The 21682-nt window shown below is 44.4% G+C and overlaps 2 protein-coding genes across 8 annotated transcripts in view; both read left to right on the top strand.

Moving 5' to 3' along the window:
* Nucleotides 1–11557, top strand: part of LOC118417325 (cleavage and polyadenylation specificity factor subunit 5) — a 42532-nt gene extending 30975 nt beyond the window's left edge. The window contains exons 6-7 of one of the 4 annotated variants that reach the window (XM_035822854.1): nucleotides 7601–7715; nucleotides 11035–11557. In XM_035822854.1, coding sequence (XP_035678747.1) covers nucleotides 7601–7715; nucleotides 11035–11056 — 137 coding nt within the window. In that variant the 3' untranslated portion in view covers nucleotides 11057–11557. Of the gene's footprint in view, nucleotides 1–7356; nucleotides 7576–7600; nucleotides 7743–11034 lie in introns of those variants that run through there. The other 3 variants (XM_035822853.1, XM_035822855.1, XM_035822852.1) reach the window with 3 other exon arrangements.
* Nucleotides 11558–12232: 675 nt separating this feature from the next.
* LOC118417777 (transcriptional repressor scratch 1-like) lies at nucleotides 12233–21170 on the top strand. Of its 4 annotated transcripts, XM_035823493.1 has the most exons (4): nucleotides 12234–13322; nucleotides 17055–17263; nucleotides 18100–18810; nucleotides 19398–21170. In XM_035823493.1, the coding sequence occupies exons 2-4, from the start codon at nucleotides 17116–17118 to the stop codon at nucleotides 19400–19402; spliced, it is 864 nt and encodes a 287-aa protein (XP_035679386.1). In that variant the 5' UTR covers nucleotides 12234–13322; nucleotides 17055–17115; the 3' UTR covers nucleotides 19403–21170. The 4 variants fall into 4 exon arrangements, with proteins under 4 accessions (XP_035679383.1, XP_035679386.1, XP_035679385.1 ...); XM_035823490.1 differs by having other exon boundaries at nucleotides 12233–13322; nucleotides 18100–21170; XM_035823492.1 differs by lacking the exon at nucleotides 12234–13322 and adding an exon at nucleotides 13866–16340 and having other exon boundaries at nucleotides 18100–21170.
* The last annotated feature ends 512 nt before the right edge of the window (nucleotides 21171–21682 follow it).

Below are 21682 nucleotides of genomic sequence, written 5' to 3'. Positions count from 1 at the left end.
CTCCCGTTATTCAGTAATCGACGACCGCCCCCTCGAACCCCAAAAATACGTTATATGAAAAAAAAACTATAAGCACAGGGAATCAGCCTTCCGTGATCTGGCCAGGGTGTAATTTGTCCAGACATGAAAATTTTTGATGCTACGCAACAGGGCTCTAGCCAGTTCGTCAGCCCATGGAAAAATTTTGCCAATTTTTTCCGTCATTGAAAAAAAAAAGGTCTAACGTTACCTAGTCGTGCGATCGATGTTGCGCCCTCCCGCATCAAATAGTTTTCCGAGACGATAAAATAACGACGCCATCACGCACATTTTGTGTTTTTTTTTTTAATTTTTCCCGATGATTTTACGCAAAATTTTCGTATCGGTGGGGTTTTACAAGGCCGTGCCGTCATTTTCCACGAGCGTGCGACCTCAGGTAACCCCGTTTTCGGCGTGAAATCTTTGGCTGGATTTCTTTTTAAATAGACCAAGAACGTTATACATTACTCGAAGGAGGACGATATGCTGCCTCTTTGGTAGTGATCAGTGCCGGTGTAGCCTTGAAGCAGTAGCCAGAAAGACGTCCCAACTTGCTGGGCGCTGCGATCGACGATCCGTCTGGGGAGGGGGGCGTGCCGTGCCATGTGCCACGGAGGCCAGTGCCAGTGCACAGCCGACTCGATCGACGCTTGACAACAATATTGCGGCCCCTTTTCTGCCACAAATTTTGTCTTTTTGAAACATAAGAAATTTTGCAAATAACAAATAAAGTGTACAGTTTTGGATTCTTCACTTATTTACCGCGCACCGCTTTTTTAACTTGGATAAATGGGGAAACTTTAATAGTAAATTGTTAGCAGCTAGGGAAGAAACTTGCCGGGCGACACGGTCGGCTACCAATATCACAAAACAACGTCACGTGCGCATAATACTCCGTAACTTTTGTTTTTTTTCCCGGTGACCAATGACAGAGTACAACATTACATTTATCAAACGCTGATTGGTTATTAAGATGATTGGATTTGGACCTGGTGGCCAATCTAGACTGCTTGGTGCCGGTGGCCTGTTGCCAAAGATACCGACTGCCAATCAACTGCCCACAGCGTGAGAACTTTTGTTGAGATGTGTAACACTCGCACAGAACAGTTTGTTTGCTCAATACTAGTATTACCCACACATCTTTAACAAATACGTGAAAATGAGGATAAGTAAGTATCATGTTAAAATCAGAATATAAAATCTATATAAGATTTCTTCCAGACGAGTGTTAGAGAATGCTGACTGCCAGATGTATGTCACGGACTACAAAAAATTACATTGCGCAACGGACAGCTCAGACTGGCGCGTGGCTGGGTGTGTCGCACATGGGTCCGCTAGTTGTAAAACGTGCCGCGCTCCGACCCATGCCCAGACTACTGGGATGACCGGAAAGTGAACAATTTGAAGTATAAATTGTAAAGGTAGGATTCCTTCTTATAAACACAGATTTTTTTAAAGATTCCAGATACATTTTGTACACTGGTGGTACGGGTCAGCCTTTCTTTCAGATTTTTTTATGGACGCATTTAGCCGAGCCGAATGCGTCTTTCCAGAAAAAAATGCGTCCAAAGACGTAAAGACGTATGCCTGGCGGGAACGCTGGTCATCATGTTACTGATGGAATTTCTTATTATGTTAACTTATCAGCACAGGCATCCAAGGGTATCACCATTTGGAATCACCTGCGCTGCTCATGAAAGCCCCCAACCCATCAGGCCCTTCTTAATGTGGCGCATGATGGAAATATAATACTCTCCCAGTAATTAAACATAAGCCCAGAATTTGAGAACATAACAAAATCCCCCTCGTTTGACGCACATAGTTTGGAAGCACTTAATGTTGCATGGTACAATGGAGCCTGTCAGGGTATGATGGCCTGAAGGTCAGATTAACATCTTCCAGTCAGAGAGAAAGAAGCAAAATCAGGAAATCTCACTCTGGATTATTGGGAAGCGTGGCAGAGAAACAGATACTGAGTCTCCTATTGTAGGTTTCCTTGATAAGCGCTGTACACAGAGCACGATGGTCATGCATCTGACATGTGCTCCACATGTTGCTTACGCCGGGATGAGAGCAAAGCTTTTGGTAAGCTGCTTTGCGGCTTCTGAATTATGGCCATCATAACTCAGTAATGTACTTTAATCACATTGGTCATGATGATGTAATATCCTGAGGTGTATACAATGTGTGGATGACATGGTCAGTTTTTGATATAGAATGAAACAATCCTGGTGTCCTGAATTAAGACATCTCATGAAGTTTTGACCATTCATGTTACCTAGCTTGTCCACACGATTGCCACTCCATAGGAACATGTAAGCTGCCTTTCCTACTGCTCTTTTTTCCTCCAAAGTAAACATGACTACATCACATGGTCTCCTCTGGGATGAGGCATGAATGAATCATCCCTCAGCCTTTTTGTGCAGAAAAATAGCCTCTCCTGGTCTGTCTAACTCTGTCTGATTTACAGAACAATGTGAATCATGCACAGACTGCAGCATTGCCCGGCTGTTTGCTGGACTTGTCAAATAAGGGCATCATAGATGGCGTTGTCTCCGCCCTTATTGATTTGGGGCTCTTTCAGCTAATGTTTGTGCAGTCTGTCAGCAGCTATTGATGACTTCAAATACACTTCGAGCTTGTGACATGCAATTATCCCCTGCCTTTATGTTACCTCTTGCATTCAGGAGCCACATAGATCGGTGCTACATTACCACATCAAGAGCCTCTATTTCTGCCACAGTCATTTCCTCAGCCAATCTTCACCCAACATTTCTTTCTGCCCATGACAGAAAAGCAGTGGCGCTGCTATCAACTGGAAGTAATGTTGCTCAGTCTCCTGCCTGAGTTGGAGGGAAATTGCCGGTGATTATACCTTCTTGAAGTGGTCAGAAACACTCATCTTAGCTGCAGGACTGCGGAAGAACCGTGTTGCAGACATTTCTAATTGGATCAAATGGCCGTAATGGGACAAGTGAAATATTTGTCCTCATTTGCGTCAAGGCCTCGATTTCTTACCAGTACTTCAAACAGATAAAGGGGGTAGAGAGCCGAGGTTTTGTGTAATAGGGTGGAAGCTGGGGAGAGATACACCATACCCAACAGCACAGCCTTCTAGTAACGATTAGTCGAAACTTCTTCAGTGGCTCGGACAAAATTGACTTGAGCACACGTACATGTACGTACTGACTGGACAGCAATGCACTCAGGCAGTACTTATATCTGGCCGGCGACATAGGCCTGCCATTTCATGGTGGAAGACTTTGGATTTCACTGTTGAACATCAAGAATTTATGAACATAATGGAAGGACAGCTGGAGCATTCGCTCTGCCGTCCAATTCAAATTTGCAGTAAGTATCAGTCATTACCCATATCCTCCGTGCGCACCATGAAAAGAATTACAGGAGCTAATGTCATTGTCATTGACTGAGGAGCATAACTTGTAGAGCACATACCACCTGTTGGGACGCAACACTTACCGAGAGAAAACTACTTTCCCCCATACACATCAAAGCCCCCTTTAATTGGTTGTTTTGTATGTCGTCAATGATGTGCAGGGTACATTAAAATGCTCCACATAAACGTAGGAGGTAAAGAAGAAAAATGGACCGCATTAATCTTAGCAAGGATGCATGGCAAGAATGTGGCATTCATCATCATTTATGGTGCCGTTATGTTCCTCTCCTTATTCCGCTTTCTGCTCAAGACATTTACAGGTACTTAGAGAGCATTACGCCATGATAGGGTTTTGGGATTGAAGATAGATAAATCTGACACCATTGGGTGGCCTTCGGTGCAATGGATTTGAATGAAAAGCACAATTGGCAAATTCCTGCATTGATGTGTAGCTGCAGGTAATGCTGCATTCGCTTACGGGACAAAAATCGTGATCGCTCCTGATGTCTATCCGTTGTTGGTTTATGGAAGGGGATCACAGGGGCTATCGAGTTTGAGGAAAATTTAAAGAGAGGAAAGCCGAGATGCAGGAAAACACAATTGTTATCTCCTCGCGGCTGTGGAACAGATATACTCTGTGATCCTCTTTATTCCAGTCTGATAGTTGGATCTCGCAAGGTCAGTCTTATGTTTCCCCTGTCGGCAGTACTTCATCTGTAAAATACATCTTGGACTGAACTTGTTGCCGCTGCTCAACTGTGGGCATGTTGAGGCTTGGTTCATGTAACCAATATACCTTCATGCTGGCTAAAAACAACTGAATAAATGTCTCATGTATAGATACATAGAGCTCACAGGAAAATATTTTTACAAGTTAAGTTGTGTTAGACTCTGGTTGTTCATATGTTTTAAGGCCGCTTACTTTTAAGGGCCTTTTAATATCATGTCCTTATGGTACTATTTGGTCTTCCAATATGTGTTCAACTAAATATAGCCCCTTGTAAGCTTAAACCAAGGGGAAAAATCAATAATCATTTGCTCGTTTAGAAGGAAATAATGCCCTGCCAGACTAACAGAGATCCAAAGTTTGAAAGTACTGGATGGTCGACCTTGAAAAAAATTACTGGTATTTTCAATGTTATTGATTTTGTCATGATGGGTATACCTGTGTGATACGCCCACTTTCGTTTGAATCAATAAACCTTTTATCATACGAGGTACAAGCACGCCCACAAATTATAACTTTCTCTCCAGGATTACGAGAGTGAATGCTTCAATTCAAGTTATTGCCAAGTAAGCAAGTGGTATAATCTGTGGACTGGATATTTGTTACTGCGTGTAACTTTACGAAGTACTTAATTTCATGGTTTCAGCTACCAGCAGTAATTCATGTGCCTTTCCTGCAGTGTAATCAGGATTGTTTAAAGTGAAAACAGTGATTAAGACTGTAACTTGTTTTGAAGCTTGAGAAAGCACCACTTGATACAGCAGGTACTGGCCTTGGTGCTGAAAGAGTTATTGCACCCAAAGATGTGTATGCAGATGAAATGCAGGTGGTTGTTTAAAGCTGCTATATAACAAATTTGATGAAAATCAAAAAGCAGAACAACAAAAAAGAGCTACCCTTTCAGTACTTTAGGCCTAAGGGAAAAATTATGCATTTCCTGACCTACTCTAGAAAAGCCTGCCAGCCCCAGCCTTCTTTAGGGTGGGCAGTGGAGCCACAGTGTGTTTCCTATTCAAATAAAAAAAACATGCTCATTGTGTCCGAATGAAGGATAAATGTATCCACAGATTTGCAACCATTATGCACAAAATTTTGACATTGGAAATATAAGTTTCCCCATACATTTGGGTTTTACTTGTTAAACTTTATTGTATCCCTTGGGTTTGGGCCACAGTCTGAAAAGAATTAACAAAAAAAAGACGATCCTACCTACTAACCCTAATTCTTTCAGGACTTAAACAGGAGACACAAAATTCTATTCCTAGGCTTTATCCATTGTAAATTAGTGTTATCAAATTTCAAACAATATTTCAGATCCTCAATATGGTCAAGTTTTCATTGAGACAGAAAGCTAATGAAGAGTCTCTTGCCTGTCAAATGTGAGTTTTTGGGGATAGCATTGCTTTTATCAGTCCTGTGTACATTACTTCCAGGGAGCAATGTTAACTTCAGCCAGTGTCTAAACTTAAACTCTGTCAAGAGACTCTATTGTCTATAACATGAAATACAATGTTTTGAATGAGGAAATAATTGGATACAGAGGATTTTGAAGTTAGAACATAGTTTGATTTGTGTAGGTAGCACCCTCTGCCAAAGATACAAAGTAACCAAATGAGATAGGTCAAGGGGGCTGTATCTTTCTCTCGAATCTGGATTGCATATTGTGTCAATAGATCGTGGGCTCACTGCTGCTTTGTGATATTAGAATTAAATTTCATATCATGGATATAGACAAGGGTTATCGACTGGTTTGGGCCGATAGGAGCGGTTATAACAAGTTTGATGTATCGAGGGATCAGTCCTCATTTCCACACATTGTATTCTCATCCGCGGACATGACAATACAGATTGTTCAGTCTCAATCATCCGATTGTCCGTACGCAATCAACAGTGGCGCAGTAATCAGCTCATCAGGCCGGACCACGCACCAATATTGTAACAAATAATGGCAAGTGGCAAATTGTCACTTTTATGGCCCCGGGTTCATTACCAAGGCTTGTGTCTGATGTCCAGAGACAGCCAGTGGTCAATCAATGCAGGAGGAGGTTATACAAGTTTGATTGGGTCCTGTTGATGAGTGGTGGCAATCTGACCTCCCCTGTTGGCCATGAAGGTTGGGAGGGAAATTTGTGCTAATCAGAGGTTCTGCCAATCATAATGGCTGTGCCATAAAGAATGGATGATGGCCAGCATGCAGTCTTTTGGAGGGGACATATTGGACCCCTGTTAGTGGAGAGCAATGAGCTTATTTAAGGATCCACCTTGCCCCTGTGGAGAATTGAGCAAAAGCATACCAGAATCAAGTGCAGGTTTCACTGCTTTTATTCTGAATAATACTTTGGTCCTATCTCCATTACCATCGGAGTATATTTAGCTGTAAGCTGGTGGGATATCAAGATCTTTCGTCTAAACAAGGCATTTTTTTGCAATACCTACACCGATCTTCATTACAATTACACACTCTGTAAATAACATACTGTGTATGTTTTCTGTGCATTTCCTTCTTATTTTATTAGTCTCAATTTTGCTGCAGTTATGGCAGCTAAGTCTTCCACATAGAATATTTTAGTAATGTTATAACGTCTTTAAAACATCCAGTAGCCCTTTCACCCCAGTCATTTAACCTTACGTGCACTTAAGTAGACATGTAGCTGCCAACTCACTTTTTGATATGGGGGTAGGTAGCAGGAAGACAGATGAGCTGGTTTGTATGTCCTGTTGCCATACATACAATGAAAGTTCTCAAGACTGTAAGGCGTAAAGCCATACTTTCAGTAGGTGATTCTATGTTAACAGTGTGTTTCTCTTGTGTTTTGTCCCTACGGTCCTGTTTGCAGTGCCCAGGAACTACAAGCTGGTGGCTGCCCCCCTGTTTAAGCTGTATGACAATGCACCTGTAGATGATTCTCTTAACAGTGTGCTTAACAGTATCTTAACAGTGTGCTTTTTTCTGTTTTGTTCATACAGCCCTGTTTGCAGTGCCCAGGAACTATAAGCTGTTGGCTGCCTCCCTGTTTGAGCTGTACGACAATGCACCTGTAGATGATTCTTTGTTGTTAACAGTGTGTTCCTCTTGTGTTATGTTCCTACAGCCCTGTTCGCAGTGCCCAGGAACTACAAGCTGGTGGCTGCCCCCCTGTTTGAGCTGTATGACAATGCACCTGTAGATGGTTCTATGTTAACAGTGTGTTCCTCTTGTGTTATGTTCCTACAGCCCTGTTCGCAGTGCCCAGGAACTACAAGCTGTTGGCTGCCCCCCTGTTTGAGCTGTATGACAATGCACCTGTAGATGGTTCTATGTTAACAGTGTGTTCCTCTTGTGTTTTGTCCCTCCAGCCCTGTTCGCAGTGCCCAGGAACTACAAGCTGTTGGCTGCCCCCCTGTTTGAGCTGTACGACAATGCACCTGTAGATGACTCTATGATGACAGTGTGTTCCTCTTGTGTTTTTTGCCTCCAGCCCTGTTCGCAGTGCCCAGGAACTACAAGCTGGTGGCTGCCCCCCTGTTTGAGCTGTACGACAATGCACCTGGCTACGGGCCCATCATTTCCAGCCTGCCCCAGCTCCTCAGCAGGTATCAGCTAAAGTACATGAACTGAAGGTACAAACAGGACAGAGTCTGGACCGTTTGCTCTGTTGAACGCATGGGGAACGTGCACTTGTTTTGTGGCATGAAAAACGCTTGCAATGTGTCAGAAGTTTTCTTATTACTACCCATAGTAGTCACCATGTGTAAAACTCACCAGTTTCATAAACGATTTTCACAGTTTCCAGCAACTTTTCATGAATGTTTGCCTCTTCATGAACTTGTTTGAGTTTCTTGTAAATGTTGAAACATGAAAAATCCACCAGGTAGAAAGATACATCATTTGTTAAGTGGCAGATTTATCTATCTATAAGAGGTGTTTTTCACAACCACCTTGAAAAATTCAATGCCTGATCCCAGAAATTTGGAAAGTTCCATGAGGTTTTGCATTGACACTGCTTTCAAAACATACATGATGCGGCCCCACGATTTGGTATGTGGAGGTGATCCCCTTTGTTCTATCAGAGTGAATGGCTCAGAAGACAGAGTGACTGCTGTTGCCCTTGTTTGACACTTTCAAAGCTATAACAGTACCACATCCTCTGTAGTGTTTTCCAGCCATCATGAAAAGCTTCCCAACACTTTGTCATCTAAACTCAGCATTGTGTGACTTCAGTGAATGTAACCCGGTGTGAAGATTGGTTTGTGCATGTGTAACATCATGAATGAGATTAACTAACCATATTAATAACTTTTAAAACTTGAGAATGAAGCTTGTTTTATTGTACTTTCTTGCCAATTTTGTGATTGCTACTTAGCTGTAGTTCTGATTATAGATGAAAGTCTCAATATCTACTCCAAAAAGTAGTGGATATGGTTTTGGAAACGGTCAGACGTTTCAACTGGAACCCACCCGTTTTCGTTCAGTGACACTGAAGTGATCTGGAAGAAACAGGTCTTTTATACTCTAACTATGAATTGTCTGACCGTTTCTAAAACCATATCCAGTTGCTTGAGTAACTACTTTTTGGTGTATCTTACTACCTACATCGACGTATCAATAGCTACTCTATATAGTCTTACAGCTACCCTATTGTAGTTACCGTATTGTCATGGTTGTCACTGCTTCTGATGCTAAGGAGCACTCTTAACAAAAATGGGTCCCATGGACAATTTCACAAAACTTCTCTGGTCGCTCTAATGTATCGATCTGTACCAAGAAGGACTTTGCCGTTGAGTATTGGACATGGTTTGACAAGCACCAGGGCTGCTTCATCCATCACATAGCCAGTAATCACAGGCCTCCTGCCTGCCGCAGCCCTGGGACTCACTAGCATTTGAATCCAATGCTGAGACTCATCAATAAGAGAAAGTTCACTATCGCCAATGTCACCTGGGACTTTGAAAACTTCCTGTGTAACAGTCAACTTACGGGCTTTAGTTCCTGGAAATGTGCCATGATTTGCTAATACGATTCCTTTTGTTATCAATATCAAAGAAATCCTCTACAGCTGACTTATTAAGTTATTTATATCAAAGATGAGCATTAGTTACACTTATCTTTTTCAGCAACTACTGCACTAGAACAATGTACTTAGTTTTATGGGTAGAATTGTTTTGTTGTGTCAAGTAAATGGTAAAATTTTAAACGTTAGTAGAAGTTTGAAGAAAACTTCTTAAGCACTGTAAAACTTGTAGTGAAAGTTGACTCTGAAGTTGTTCTTAAGTTTAATAGTAGATGGTCACAAAATGTTTTGAATAAAGCTTGTTTCTTTGTAACATTTTATAGAAACGGTCACTCCAGAAGGATGTAATTGGTATGCAGAGAAAGGTCATCTTTTATGATTGAGTCCCATTTGTGAATACAAATGTATGACATCCATGCACCTGTGTCTTGAGGGTTTATTGACATTGAAAATTTACGTTTGCTGTCTAATTTGCGTGGTTACGACTCGTCGATAAACAAGACAAGAGCCCAGCAATGCAATTGTTCAGTTGGGTGCCGTATGACATTTTCATAAGGATGGAATCAGAGCAAACGCAATTAGGGATTTTTCCCATGTATGCCGCTTGTCAGAACTAATCTCCAACCAGGTTTATCATCCCTGCAATCATGGCTTTTATGTGGCTAATTACCTTCTGCCACAATGTGGAACCAGGAAAATTCCCATGTTTATTGTTGGACACATGGGTACACATCATATAGGCCGGAGAAGCATTATGTATCACGTCCAGAATCTTATATGAAAGTTTGTAGATGGAAACTTGTGATACTGCCGTGGGTTGTCATATGATACGGGCCTAATGATGTATATTTCATGGCATGACAACTCTACCAATGCTCAGAGAGCGTATCAAGATTCATCTTAACTTAATGTCAGCCGAGGGGGAACATACAGACCGAGGCTCTGGTGCCCAGATGTGCCCGGCTCAGAGTTATCAATATGCAAGTATGTGAAATCCCGGCGGTGCTGCGGTGATAGCCCCCCGACAGGGCTCGGTGGCTTGTACCCAGATGTCCGACCGTCGTTTCCCCGATGTGGCCGTCTTCCCAAACCACTTTGTCAATGTCGGAGTCGTAATGGCACTCCGCTGTGCGCAGGCTAGTGAGGAAAATGTGGAGCTAGCAACAGGACACGCAATTTAGTGTCCGTAATCCGGGAAAGCGGATCGGATCCTCCTTGGTCTGTTGCCTGTGGCTAGCCGTAAGCCTGCAGCTTGTGGCTACCTCTAAGTAACCTTGACTGGAACTGGAACGGCTCTATGTTTAGGGTTCCCGCTGGGCAGGCTGTAACAGGAGGCATTAAGCCTCGCTGGTAACCAGTAAACCAGTCTGACCTTGAGGACAGAAAATGACCATAGAGGACACCGGGTCAAAGGGCATGTTGTGGGACATAAAACACTTTAGCGAAAAACTTTTGGCTAAAAGTTTTGTTGTCACTTGATGACATCCACATTGCTGTTTGAAATAACAAAAAAGACATAATTTCAACATCATACTATAGTATCTAATTATATAATAGTGTATTGAGTGAAGTCATTATTGCATATGAAGTGAATGCTCCTAATGCTACAGAGGTATATTCATAAATTCCTTATTACTGGATGCTCCTTAAACTTGTGATAGTTAGAAGTAAGTGCTGATCAGCTTTACTTTAAGCATCATTCAGTTTTATATTTATTTTAGGCACTTTTTGGCCATAAAGCATCATGAACAGAGGCATGCACTAATGTTGATGCTATAAACTATACACAATAACATTTTCTACTAGAAAACTACTTTTTTTCCTTTATTGGTTTATTCCTGTAGAAGCTGACCTCCCATGTGCTGTACAGCTGCCTAACTTGGTCTGTTCCCTCATTTCAGATTCAATTTCATCTACATGTGACCATCTGCCCCTAGCCGGCCTGGGTAGTTACAGATCTGATGGTGTATTAGGAGTCTGGAGCTAGCAGCTGATACCACAGCGGAGAGGGGGGGCAGGCTGACCTTGAGGGAGCACCGCACAGCAGGCTGCAGCCCATGTCCAACTGCCCACCCACCCTCCTCTGTCTCTCTCCACAGGGGGGCTTTGTAACTTTCCCTCTTTTGTTGTCTTTAGCCTTTGTAGTGCGGAGGGCAGATTCTCCATTCATTAGGGACTGTCAGATGAGGTTTTTGTTTCCTTACTTCCAGTAGTCAATTAAGCTTTGGTGGGTTCATTGTTGTTGTAGGATGATGTCCAATTTGCCCCATTGTGTTTTGTAGCACCCCATTGTAGAAGTTATGTCTGCCTGTAGCCACTGTTTTACCTGTAGAGGAACCTAATTACTCTGTGTTAACTTTTATACTGATGTATGTACATGTAGTCAATAAAACGGCCAGCATCGAATGGCCACCCTACACTCAATTGTCTTTTGCTCTGATTTTATTTGTGATGACTTGAAAAGAGTGTGCTTGAAGAATATCATACCGACTGCAATACTATTAGATTCTATACATTTTTCCTTCGAAACCTCTATGGTTTATGTTTCCCTTTGTTTGGAAAAGATCTGTGATTTAGTCAAATTCTTAAATTCTTGCCATGGTGATTTAAAAGCAATTTTCATATATTCTTTATATCGTGTATACAAGCAATGTATTCTCTTCTTTTCATATAACCACTATGTCTAACAATGCCATATCGAAAAAAATGTTGTTGCAAGTATTTTGTATACATGGAAGCCCTTAATGGCTAATTTAACCATATTAACATATTGGGCCCTCCTTGTAGTGTTCATGACATAAAAAGAAGTGTGATTGGTCCATAATGTCAATGGCAATCCCTTGCTTCAAATAATGACTTTTGACAAAGGTTTCTTTGAACCCTGTTTCTTGTGTCATGAAAAGGTAACAATTTTAAGTACTCCGATGATGAACAAAAGGCTGTTTCATGTGTGTTTTAGTCAATGCAAACTTTTTTGTTGTTGTAAACGCTTTTTGTTACCGAAATGTCTCTATTGTGCATACCTGGCCTAGGTAGTTTCACTCAGCTCTACTGAAAGGAATCGTTTTTCAGATTTCCTTCGGCTGTTTTCTAAGTTTACGCTTTTCATTACATTTTTTATTACGGGCCATAGTAGGAGAATAAAAATATAATAAGAAAACGGTAATTTAAAAGGAAACAGCTGGAGGGAGACTTCAACGGAGGCTAGAATGGAACAAGCCGTGGAGTTGGTCCAGAATTGCTGAATACATCAAAAAGTGGCATATCCGCTGACTGCTACATTAGCGACGAAAATCCCCAACTTCATGTATCACTGTTGCTTGAAGCTACAGTGCCTCTACTAATGACTCGTGAAAATGTGCATCAGTCCGCCAATTTCTCCGTTTCGCCAAGTCTTCAGGAAATGTTTTTACAATGGGAGACTTTCAAACGGAACTGCGCACCGGCGTAGTAATGTTGTTAAGCAATTTGCCGAGAGCCAAAGGCCTCTTCCAGTAACGATTCGTGGAAATTTAAATCACTTTAGCGATTCCGTTATCTTTGGAAGCACCGGCAGTAAGGACGTAACAAGAAAATGTACTTAAGAGTGGTAAACGACCAGAATAGACCATTGCTGCAAGGGGAGCGTAATTTTCGTGCTTTAACTTTACAATTAGCGGCCATGGGTTTTCAGGGGAAATGAAATATTAATTGCTATGTTTTTGTGGACTCGTAGAAGACAGCGGTAATGCTGGAGAGGACCTAAGGATTAGTCCACGTATCGCAGAGATTGGGCTTTAGGTAATTGAATTTGATACAGAGAGGCAGTAATGGTTGGATTCGGGAAGATATTTCCCATTCAGATTATACTGAGGTCCCTCTGTGAATTCTAACTCCCTAATAGACCTATCTGTGTAGTGGAGCAGCGGCCCTTTCATTGTAGTGCGGCCGTGTGATGGGTAATTCCCAGGAGTGTCCAATGCGTGTATAAAAACATCCCGTCAGTTGTTTCCAAACACAAACCCGTCAGTCCCCTGCCGTGTGCACTTCACCTGGACACCCCGGTAGACAGGAGCCGTACTCAGAGGAACACACGGGCGGTGCGACCTCGCTTCTCTCCCCCATTGAAATTTTGCCCGCATCGGCATTCTTGGCAGTGTGCGACGCAGGTGTTCGGAGGAACCTTGTCAGACGCCAATATCTTACAAAGGTAAGTGCAGTTACCACTAAGCACTAGGGTTAGAGATACTGAGCTATTTTTAAGGAGGGAGATAGAGCGCCGGAAACAAGCAACTGTCTGGCCTTGCCTGGGTTTAAGAGATCCGCGTAGGTTAAATTGAGCACAAGTTGCAATTATAGGTTACCGGGGAAGGGAGAGGAGCTACGGCGGGCGAACTTGGCACGTGAGCCGGAAATACGCTCTTTTGGCTAATCCTAGCCGCACTGCTTACCGCGCAGAAAAGGAGCACTTCGACAGGAGATGGATAGTGAGGTTTAAGGAAAGAAGCTTACACAAACATTACCTCTTGATCGTGATGGAACAAAAAGGACATCCTGCTTTTTGGCCTCTTCATAATGAATGATAGAAATAGAACAATGAGATGGGCGGGTTTTGTACAAACAAACTTATTAATGAACAGTTTCCCTCTCCAGTTCTTATACATTCCTCTTGTTCTATGTAATAAATGTTTAAGCGTATAAGAAGAAACAGGATTTTGGAGTTCTGATTTAAGGCCGCTAAAAAAGAAGAAATATTACTCGTGCCATTGTTTCGCTATATTTGACCAGGTATCATGAATGACAGATTGGTAATCAATAATCCTTGTTAGCAACGCAAAAGAGCTTAGAAGCTGCCGTCAACTGCGTCATAGTCGTGGAACATAAAACTGATAGAGTCCCTGGCACCGTCAAAGGTTAGACCCGTAATCTGTAGTATTACCGGGCATCAGTACCACAGACGAAATGTCACTGTCTCAAGAGTAGAAAGAATGCTGTGTTAGGTAATCATCTGTGGTGGCTCTCTGTTTTGGTTCGACCTGTCAAAAAGATGGTGCTTCTCTACGTCAGAGATAACCGCCCTCTGACGCAGGTGTACGGACCCGCACCCCTCAGCCAATAGCTGTCGGCTGGAATAATTGCTTAAACAGTGTGAGGCAACTACTTCAAACAAAGCACGTCTTTTCGTACTTGGTTTTAGAGCCAACACTAACGTTATCGAGGCAATCAGACGAATGCTCAGTCACCGAGGCGAAGAGAACTTCACAACTTGCCCAAAGGGGAACCACAAAAATGGACTCAATTGCGAGTCCGCGCAGCCAGCCGTTCAGTGAGACCTTCCTTGACCTTGGTGCTGAAAGAAGTGTTTCTTCAACGGAAAACTCGATGCGTTGGCGGCATTATGACCTTAGTGTCTTAAAGTCAGACTAACGCGATGATATCGATCTGTTAAAATGTCGCACTTCAGAAAAACCATCCTCACGTGGCCCCATTGTTCCGCCCAGTCACACGCCATGAAAACGCCTATTGTTCCCAAATCCTTCTCGTGTAAACACGAAAAGACATCCCCGGGAAACCTGTGTTCGCAGACTCCGCCGTGCTTTCAATAGAGACCTTTAAACAAAGGGGATCCTTCGCGCGATACGTCAATAGTGTAATTATTGCCCCTGGATAGATCTACTACAAACTGCGTATTATCGGACTTTGTTCGCAGTAAGTGGCCGTTGTGCGCGAATCCGTCACAACGTTTACGGGGACAATTTGTACAGATGTACGGAGATCCTATTGTGAAGTCGAGAGTGTCAAGTGGTGTTGACTGAACCCATATGTTAGTAAACAGTGCACACGGGGCATGTCCTGCGGCCAGCCGGTGGGACATGTCTCCCCGGCCCCCGTCAGTGGTTCGGCCCATCACGACTGACAGATGGCAAGAGCAAACGACGCCCCCGTACGGTACATGCAGGAGTGGAGCCGCCGATTTATCGTCAATGATGCAAAAAATGTCCAGGGAAAGTGGAAATTCAATAGTACATAAGATGACGTTAAAGACACTTAATCTCTTTTCTGTAGCCTTCCTCAGACCATCCAATCATCTAACATAACCGTTGAATCTTTCAAAGCCGAGGGTTTGGTAAACTGGTGAACGTTTCTTCCATCGATCAAAAGTGCGATCGCTGAATAATGCCCTCTTCATTACGCTTTACCTTTGGAAAACATAACCTAATCTGCAAAATTCAACAAAACAGTGATTCTGATTCCACCCAGATAAATCCTACGCACTGCTGGTGTTTTATTCTTTAAGCGTGTGAACCCCTTCTTCTGAATCTGGCCGTTGGCAGCGGATGGCACGAAGGGCTCTAAAGTTTCGCCTGCTGCATGAAGATCCAGCGAGTTCGCCTGCCCGCAACAGGTTCTGTGGAGGGGCTGGTGGGGAATTCCTGCCGGCTCCACTCAAGTACCTTCGTCAATGCCAATCGCTTTATGGGCGGTGAGTCTGTGCGGGGATGTTGATAAATGGCCTGTTTCTGTGCGAGTAAAAGCACGCAGATCTTGAGATATATCGTACGTCAGTGTGGCACACATGCCCGTTGTCTCATCTCTCCGAGAAGTTCCCGTTGTAAAACAGATGAGAAATTTCCGCGCTATCGGTTCACGGTAGTGTGGGCAAGTTGGGTCCCACTGCATCAAGGCAATTCCAATTTCAGTGACGGTGCCCTCTATTTCGATCCTCATATTCGTTTATCTTGTACAGGGAAGAGGAGCTCTCCAAGCCTTCGAAAATCGATAGGCAATATTGTATCCCAACGACCCAGCGTTTCCCGTTTGCACGAACACTGCCAGAACGACTTGTGCGTCCTGGCGGCTGACAGTTTTTGCCACCACCCTATTTGTACCTACTTTGCATGTGGAAAATTGGGAAAATAACGTGAAGAGATGGATGGGGTTGAGGCCGCCCACCGCCGATTGTAAAGCGCTGAGATAGCGGGTAGGGCACACGTTCGTATTCAACTGGTGCGCCGCTGCTGGAAAATATACGTTGTTGCAGTCCCAGAAGAGGGTTGCTAACAAAGAAGCACGTCACTCGAAACAATGCAGCACTCCGCCCTATCTGGAGTCCGCGTTCGAGGTTGAGCACCGTCACGCTAGCCGGGAGAGGAGCTTCTCGGGTTGGAACAACAGGTGTCCCGGCAACCAACAGGTTGAGCGGCCCGCGCAAGCCTGATCAAGGCGGGTAAGGAATATTCTCCGGGTAGGATAGGAGCCGGATCGGGAGGGCGATGCCAGCGCGCACGGAGGACCTGACCGACCGGCCTGGGAAAGAGAGGACGGCTTGCCGGCTGTGACGGTCCAGTCACCGCACCATAGGGAAGAAAATGTCTGGCAAATAGTCCCCGTCAATCTGGTAGACAAAAGTTGCTGCGGGTAGCAGAACGGTGTAATTTAGTTATCAAGAAGTATCGAGCGAGGGGGATAGGTATTTGGGGCCGCGGGCTTATTGTGTAAACGCGCACACGCTCCGTGAGTCATTCCTAATAAGTCCAATTACAACAAAAGAGCAAATTCATTAGTCAATGCCTAGGCCACGGTTCCTATTGGAGGAAGGCTGTTGTGCCATAAGTATGAGATAACGGTGCCGCACCAGAGGTGTTGCCACGGGCGCGAGCCGCTATTTGTCCTTCCCTGGAGCTGCCCGCGCCCCCTCCCTCTGGTCGCGCAGGCTTGACTGACACAAACCACGCCTCACTGCAACGGGAATGACAGCTCGGGTGCTCCCTCCCCTAATTCATCTTGAAATTTGAATTAACTCATACAAACTAAACGTTTTTGTTTGCTAATTTCACCCCGCTCTCCAGGGGCCCTTGATGGATTAAACTTAAGCATTTCCATTTGCAGTCACACCTGATCTACGCGGCGGCTGCTCAGTATAAATTTCTCTCGCACTCAGGTGGTGGTTAGTCGGACCCGGAACTCGGCAGGCCCAGCCTCGCACAGGAACCACAACAGTCATGCCACGGTCGTTCCTCGTCAAGAAAGTCAAGGCGGAGGAGTGCAGCTACCCGGCTGCCGCCCTGCAACCCGGGCCGGGCATGGCGCAGACCTGCATGCCCAGACCACCGCAGAACGGACAGAGCCTCACCGTACGACTGAGTAACGGTACGTGCTTTAGTGTTTTCCTTTGTCGCGTTCTTCCGGGAATGCGGAATGCGTCTCTGTACATGTAATTCTACCTTCCGCCTGTGTTGCTCATACAAACGGTGTGCTTTCTATATGATGACTTTACTATGTTATGAAATTCATTGTGTTTTTATTTTTCATTCTTGCGCATGAGATGACATCGCAGAAGTTAATTTTTGCTTTGACTCCATCATTTTATCAATGAACGATGAATGACCAGTGAATGGGTTACGCAGCGCCGCCCTGTAATATTCATTGCATCTGTTGATGCCGCTGTTGTAGCATGTATATCCACGGTGTTACGCCGCTCTTTATCCAGTAGGCTAAATGCTTTGTCAACCGCACGCGTTGAAGTACGGTGCTGATTAAAATACGCAATGGATTTGTTTACAGAGGGTATAATCTCTTGAGTGGCAAACCGTACTTGAGATCCAATGTTTGGCGTGAGCCATTATGCATTCCGCAAACACTTGAGTGAATGGCAACTGCTCCGTTGTGAGAGTATACGGAAGTAATATTGGCTTCCTTTCGAGTACGGTTCAGACATTCGCTGTCCCAAGGCAGAGTCCCCTCACTTAGTACTTTATTCCGTCTCATTCAAGCCATTGTGCTGGTCGGTTTATTTTCCGCTTCGCGCGGCAGAATGGCGATCATTGTCCGCCGATGATCATCCTGAATAAGAATTCCCGACGTACCCGCCTCTTCATCAACAGGCATAGTAGTCAGCCATTCATTCCAGTCTGGTCCCCTGTTAGGGGCTCAATCACCTAGTGTAAACACCGCATACTGATTCCCTCCTTTGCTCTTTTCTGCAGGTTACATCCACGACTACATCCCGCCGGTGTACCCGCAGGATGCCGTGGACTGTCAGCAGAGCGTCACGGCGACGGGGACCGGGACGATGGTCTATGACATACGGGCCACGGCGAATGACCCTCCGCCCCCGCTGCCGTCCCATCCGCACGCGCCCGCACAGGAGTACGTCAAACCCCAGAACTACCCGACAATACACGACCAGACCAGCGTGGCGGACATGCAGGAGATGCAAGACATACAGAACATGAACAAAGTGCAGCAGAACTCGACAAAGACTGTGGGATATATCCAGTGCGACGCGTTTTACATTACGGACGGACGGTCCCGCAGGAAAAACGGCGAGTCCCCGGCTCGGGCCCAGCGATACACGTGTAACGAGTGTGGGAAACAGTACGCGACGTCGTCCAACCTTTCGCGCCACAAGCAGACGCACCGACCGCTGGACTCTAAGCTGGCCAAGACGTGTCCGACGTGCGGGAAGGTGTACGTGTCCATGCCGGCACTGTCCATGCACGTGCTGACGCATCAACTCTCGCACAAGTGCGATATCTGCAACAAGGCCTTCTCCCGTCCGTGGCTCCTGCAGGGCCACATGCGCTCACACACCGGAGAGAAGCCCTTCGGCTGCGCCCACTGCGGCAAGGCCTTCGCCGACCGTTCCAACCTGCGGGCGCACATGCAGACTCACTCCGCCTTCAAGCAGTACAAGTGTAAGCGCTGCAACAAATCCTTCGCACTCAAGTCGTACCTCAACAAGCATTACGAATCTGCATGCTTTAAGCAACAGTAGCATTAAGAGGAAATACAAAACGTCCGTTCACTTCCACTCACACACACATATATTCATGTATATACTATCTATTCCCGACAGAAATCTCGTTCTTCCTACAAACTAGGAATAGAAAAATCTATCGTGGGGTTGGGACCAAAAGTGGGCCATGTGCATGCATGGCCAATAAGGGCTTGGTCTGTTTTGACCTGTTAGACCCTGGTGTACGAGCAAACCTGGCTGTACTTTCATGATTGCAACCAGTGGGCCCCGCAGCTACAGGTTTCGATTCGGGAGCGAACAAAGACAGTGTTACGGGCCGGGGGATTCGGCGGGGTAATAACTGGCGAATTCTAGATTAATGTCTCCCATTACCCTGTCAAGATGGCGTCCGAAAATAATCCAATAGCAAATTTTGTAGTGCAAGGATAATAGTAATGGGAAACGTTGTATATAGTCATGTTGGTGTGTTACAATTGCTTACAATGTTAGATATACTTAGGACCGATTCCTCTCTGTTTCATGCAGCTTAGAACAAAGCACGAGGACGCTACAGTACAATGACTTGTACCCAGCGAGACGGGCTCTACTTGATTACACATGCAACAGCCGTCAGCAGGGAAATACGGGGTCTAATGTTAGATTTTCTAATTTATTCTATTACCTCTCTAATCTATTCTATAGCACATTTGCCGAAAGGAGGAGTGTTACAGTGTTAGCCCTGATGTGGGGACCTGTGTTACATTGATGTTATTTTGGACTGAATCGCGGCTTGCGATGTAAAACTCGGAGTCAAAAGAAAATGCAACATGTTGATGCCTGCAGCTTTAAATCGTCTTCAGCCTGCACGCCGCTCGTCCTAGGGACCATAAATAGCAATCAAAGATGACGTTTTTGTATGACTCAGGCCGGGAGAGTGCAATGCGCCGTGATGCGATGCTGCAGATACGGCAAAGCACGGCGTTTATCAAAAAGTCGAGCGGCGACTAGGTGTGTAACAGGTAGTCTGTGATCTAACAGGTAGCAGCGGGGAGGGGTGATAGCTCTCGCGCTTGTGGACTATGTCAAGCCGTGTGAAGGGAAATGTTAATAACGCCCTTTCTCTTCTTGGCACGCACGGCATGCAAAATTCATGTGCTCTAATTGATTGAAAGAGGTCGTAACGTTCATTCTGCTATTGATTCGGATGGTGGGAGGGCTTCGCACGCCCACCTCCTTCAAATCAACGCCGTTCCTAACACCATAGAGCTCACCCCTCTTCGCGCTGCCATGTCTTTCATTACAAGGAAGACCGCTACAATCATTTCATCTGTGTGTCAGATACCATGTGAACATTTGTGCAATTCTGTGACGTATCAGTGGAGTTTCTGTGCAATCCAGTGATGATAATATTATTATTTATACGACACGATACGATAGACTGTAAATGATGGATGTTTGACAATGATTTATAAGTTCTGTATAGCAACAGGAGCTAGCCTCCGACCCAGTCTTCCTATCTCTACGACACAGTACCAAGCCATTCACTATTTTAATCAACTGTACCTACATGTGCGGTGATACATAGAATAGCAAATCTCTGTGATTGAAGGGAGAAGTCCACGGGGACCGACTTTGTCATTATCTTCGCAATCATCAAGAGGCCAGGCAAGGGACTCACCGCTATCTTTTTGTAACAAATTCTATGTACCAACATTTTTAATGCAAAAGATAAACATGTTTTTACAAAACCTTTCAGTTGAGTTTCTCATCTGTAAATATTTATCTGTAAAATTAATTGAACCAAAGGATTATGCTCAATTCATGTGTTTCGACTCCTACTTCTATACTTTAATCTTTTTCCGTCTGATTTCTCTTTGTTTTTCCGATACAACCGTCTCCAATCTCGATAATTGAAGCAGAGTGATTCACATCACGACTATTGGTGGATTTGTCGATGCTATGATATCACAATGGAATGCCATTCCCACGTACTTGAAATTGAATGCACGTTAGGGCTCTTCCAACGTAGTTTGATATATGCAATATAAACTTCTATGTCAAGACTCCGTATCTACCGAAGGCGTGTGTGCCACTCGAAATGTGTTTAGCATGCGGCAAAAGGACTGGCATCTCCATTGTGACGTCATGTGGTCGGAACCCTTCCCTGAATGTTACTGGTCGGTCCCCGTGCCCTGACAGGAGGAGGGAGAGTTGATCTCTCCGTTGTTAATAATGTATGTGTCTGTCTCCAGACCGACTATTTGCCATCTCTGTACTGACGGCAGATTTAGTAAAACAGACGGACGTCTATAAACCACACTCTGTCTCTTACTCCATAACTGTGTCTGGTGTCTCTTCACTAAGCCCCCGAGTCTTAAGCCATAGACTACAGCACGTGATAAATGTGGTAGCGCTATCGACGCATTGAACCGCTTCCCAACCAAGATTTTACCGTCCTATCTGCAACCTTGGCTAAGTACTTCTATTACTTTACAAAAAAGGAAGATTGTTACAATAGTTCAATGATATTCCTTGTATGAATCATTCACTTGTGGAAAGAATGGGAGATTTGAGCCAAAGTAAAATACAATATTATGACGTCGTTTCAAGTTTTGGCATTGATCTGTGTTGAAACTATGGACGACAACAAGAAGGCAAGAAATAAAGCCATGTTGCATGCCTGCCCAGCCTTTTGTGAAGACCAGTCGACACTAATTCTTTCATCTTAATGCCTCCTGAAGGTTAACAACAGTACTGATATATTGGCTATTCAGTTGAATGATCGATGAATCGGCAGGGCGGGCCCTCCTTTGCTGCATGATATTTAAAAA

Source organism: Branchiostoma floridae, chromosome 6, assembly GCF_000003815.2.
Source record: "Branchiostoma floridae strain S238N-H82 chromosome 6, Bfl_VNyyK, whole genome shotgun sequence".
NCBI lineage: Eukaryota > Metazoa > Chordata > Leptocardii > Amphioxiformes > Branchiostomatidae > Branchiostoma > Branchiostoma floridae.
The sequence above is the reverse complement of the archived record's forward strand: the minus strand, read 5'-3'. Positions and strand labels throughout refer to the sequence as shown.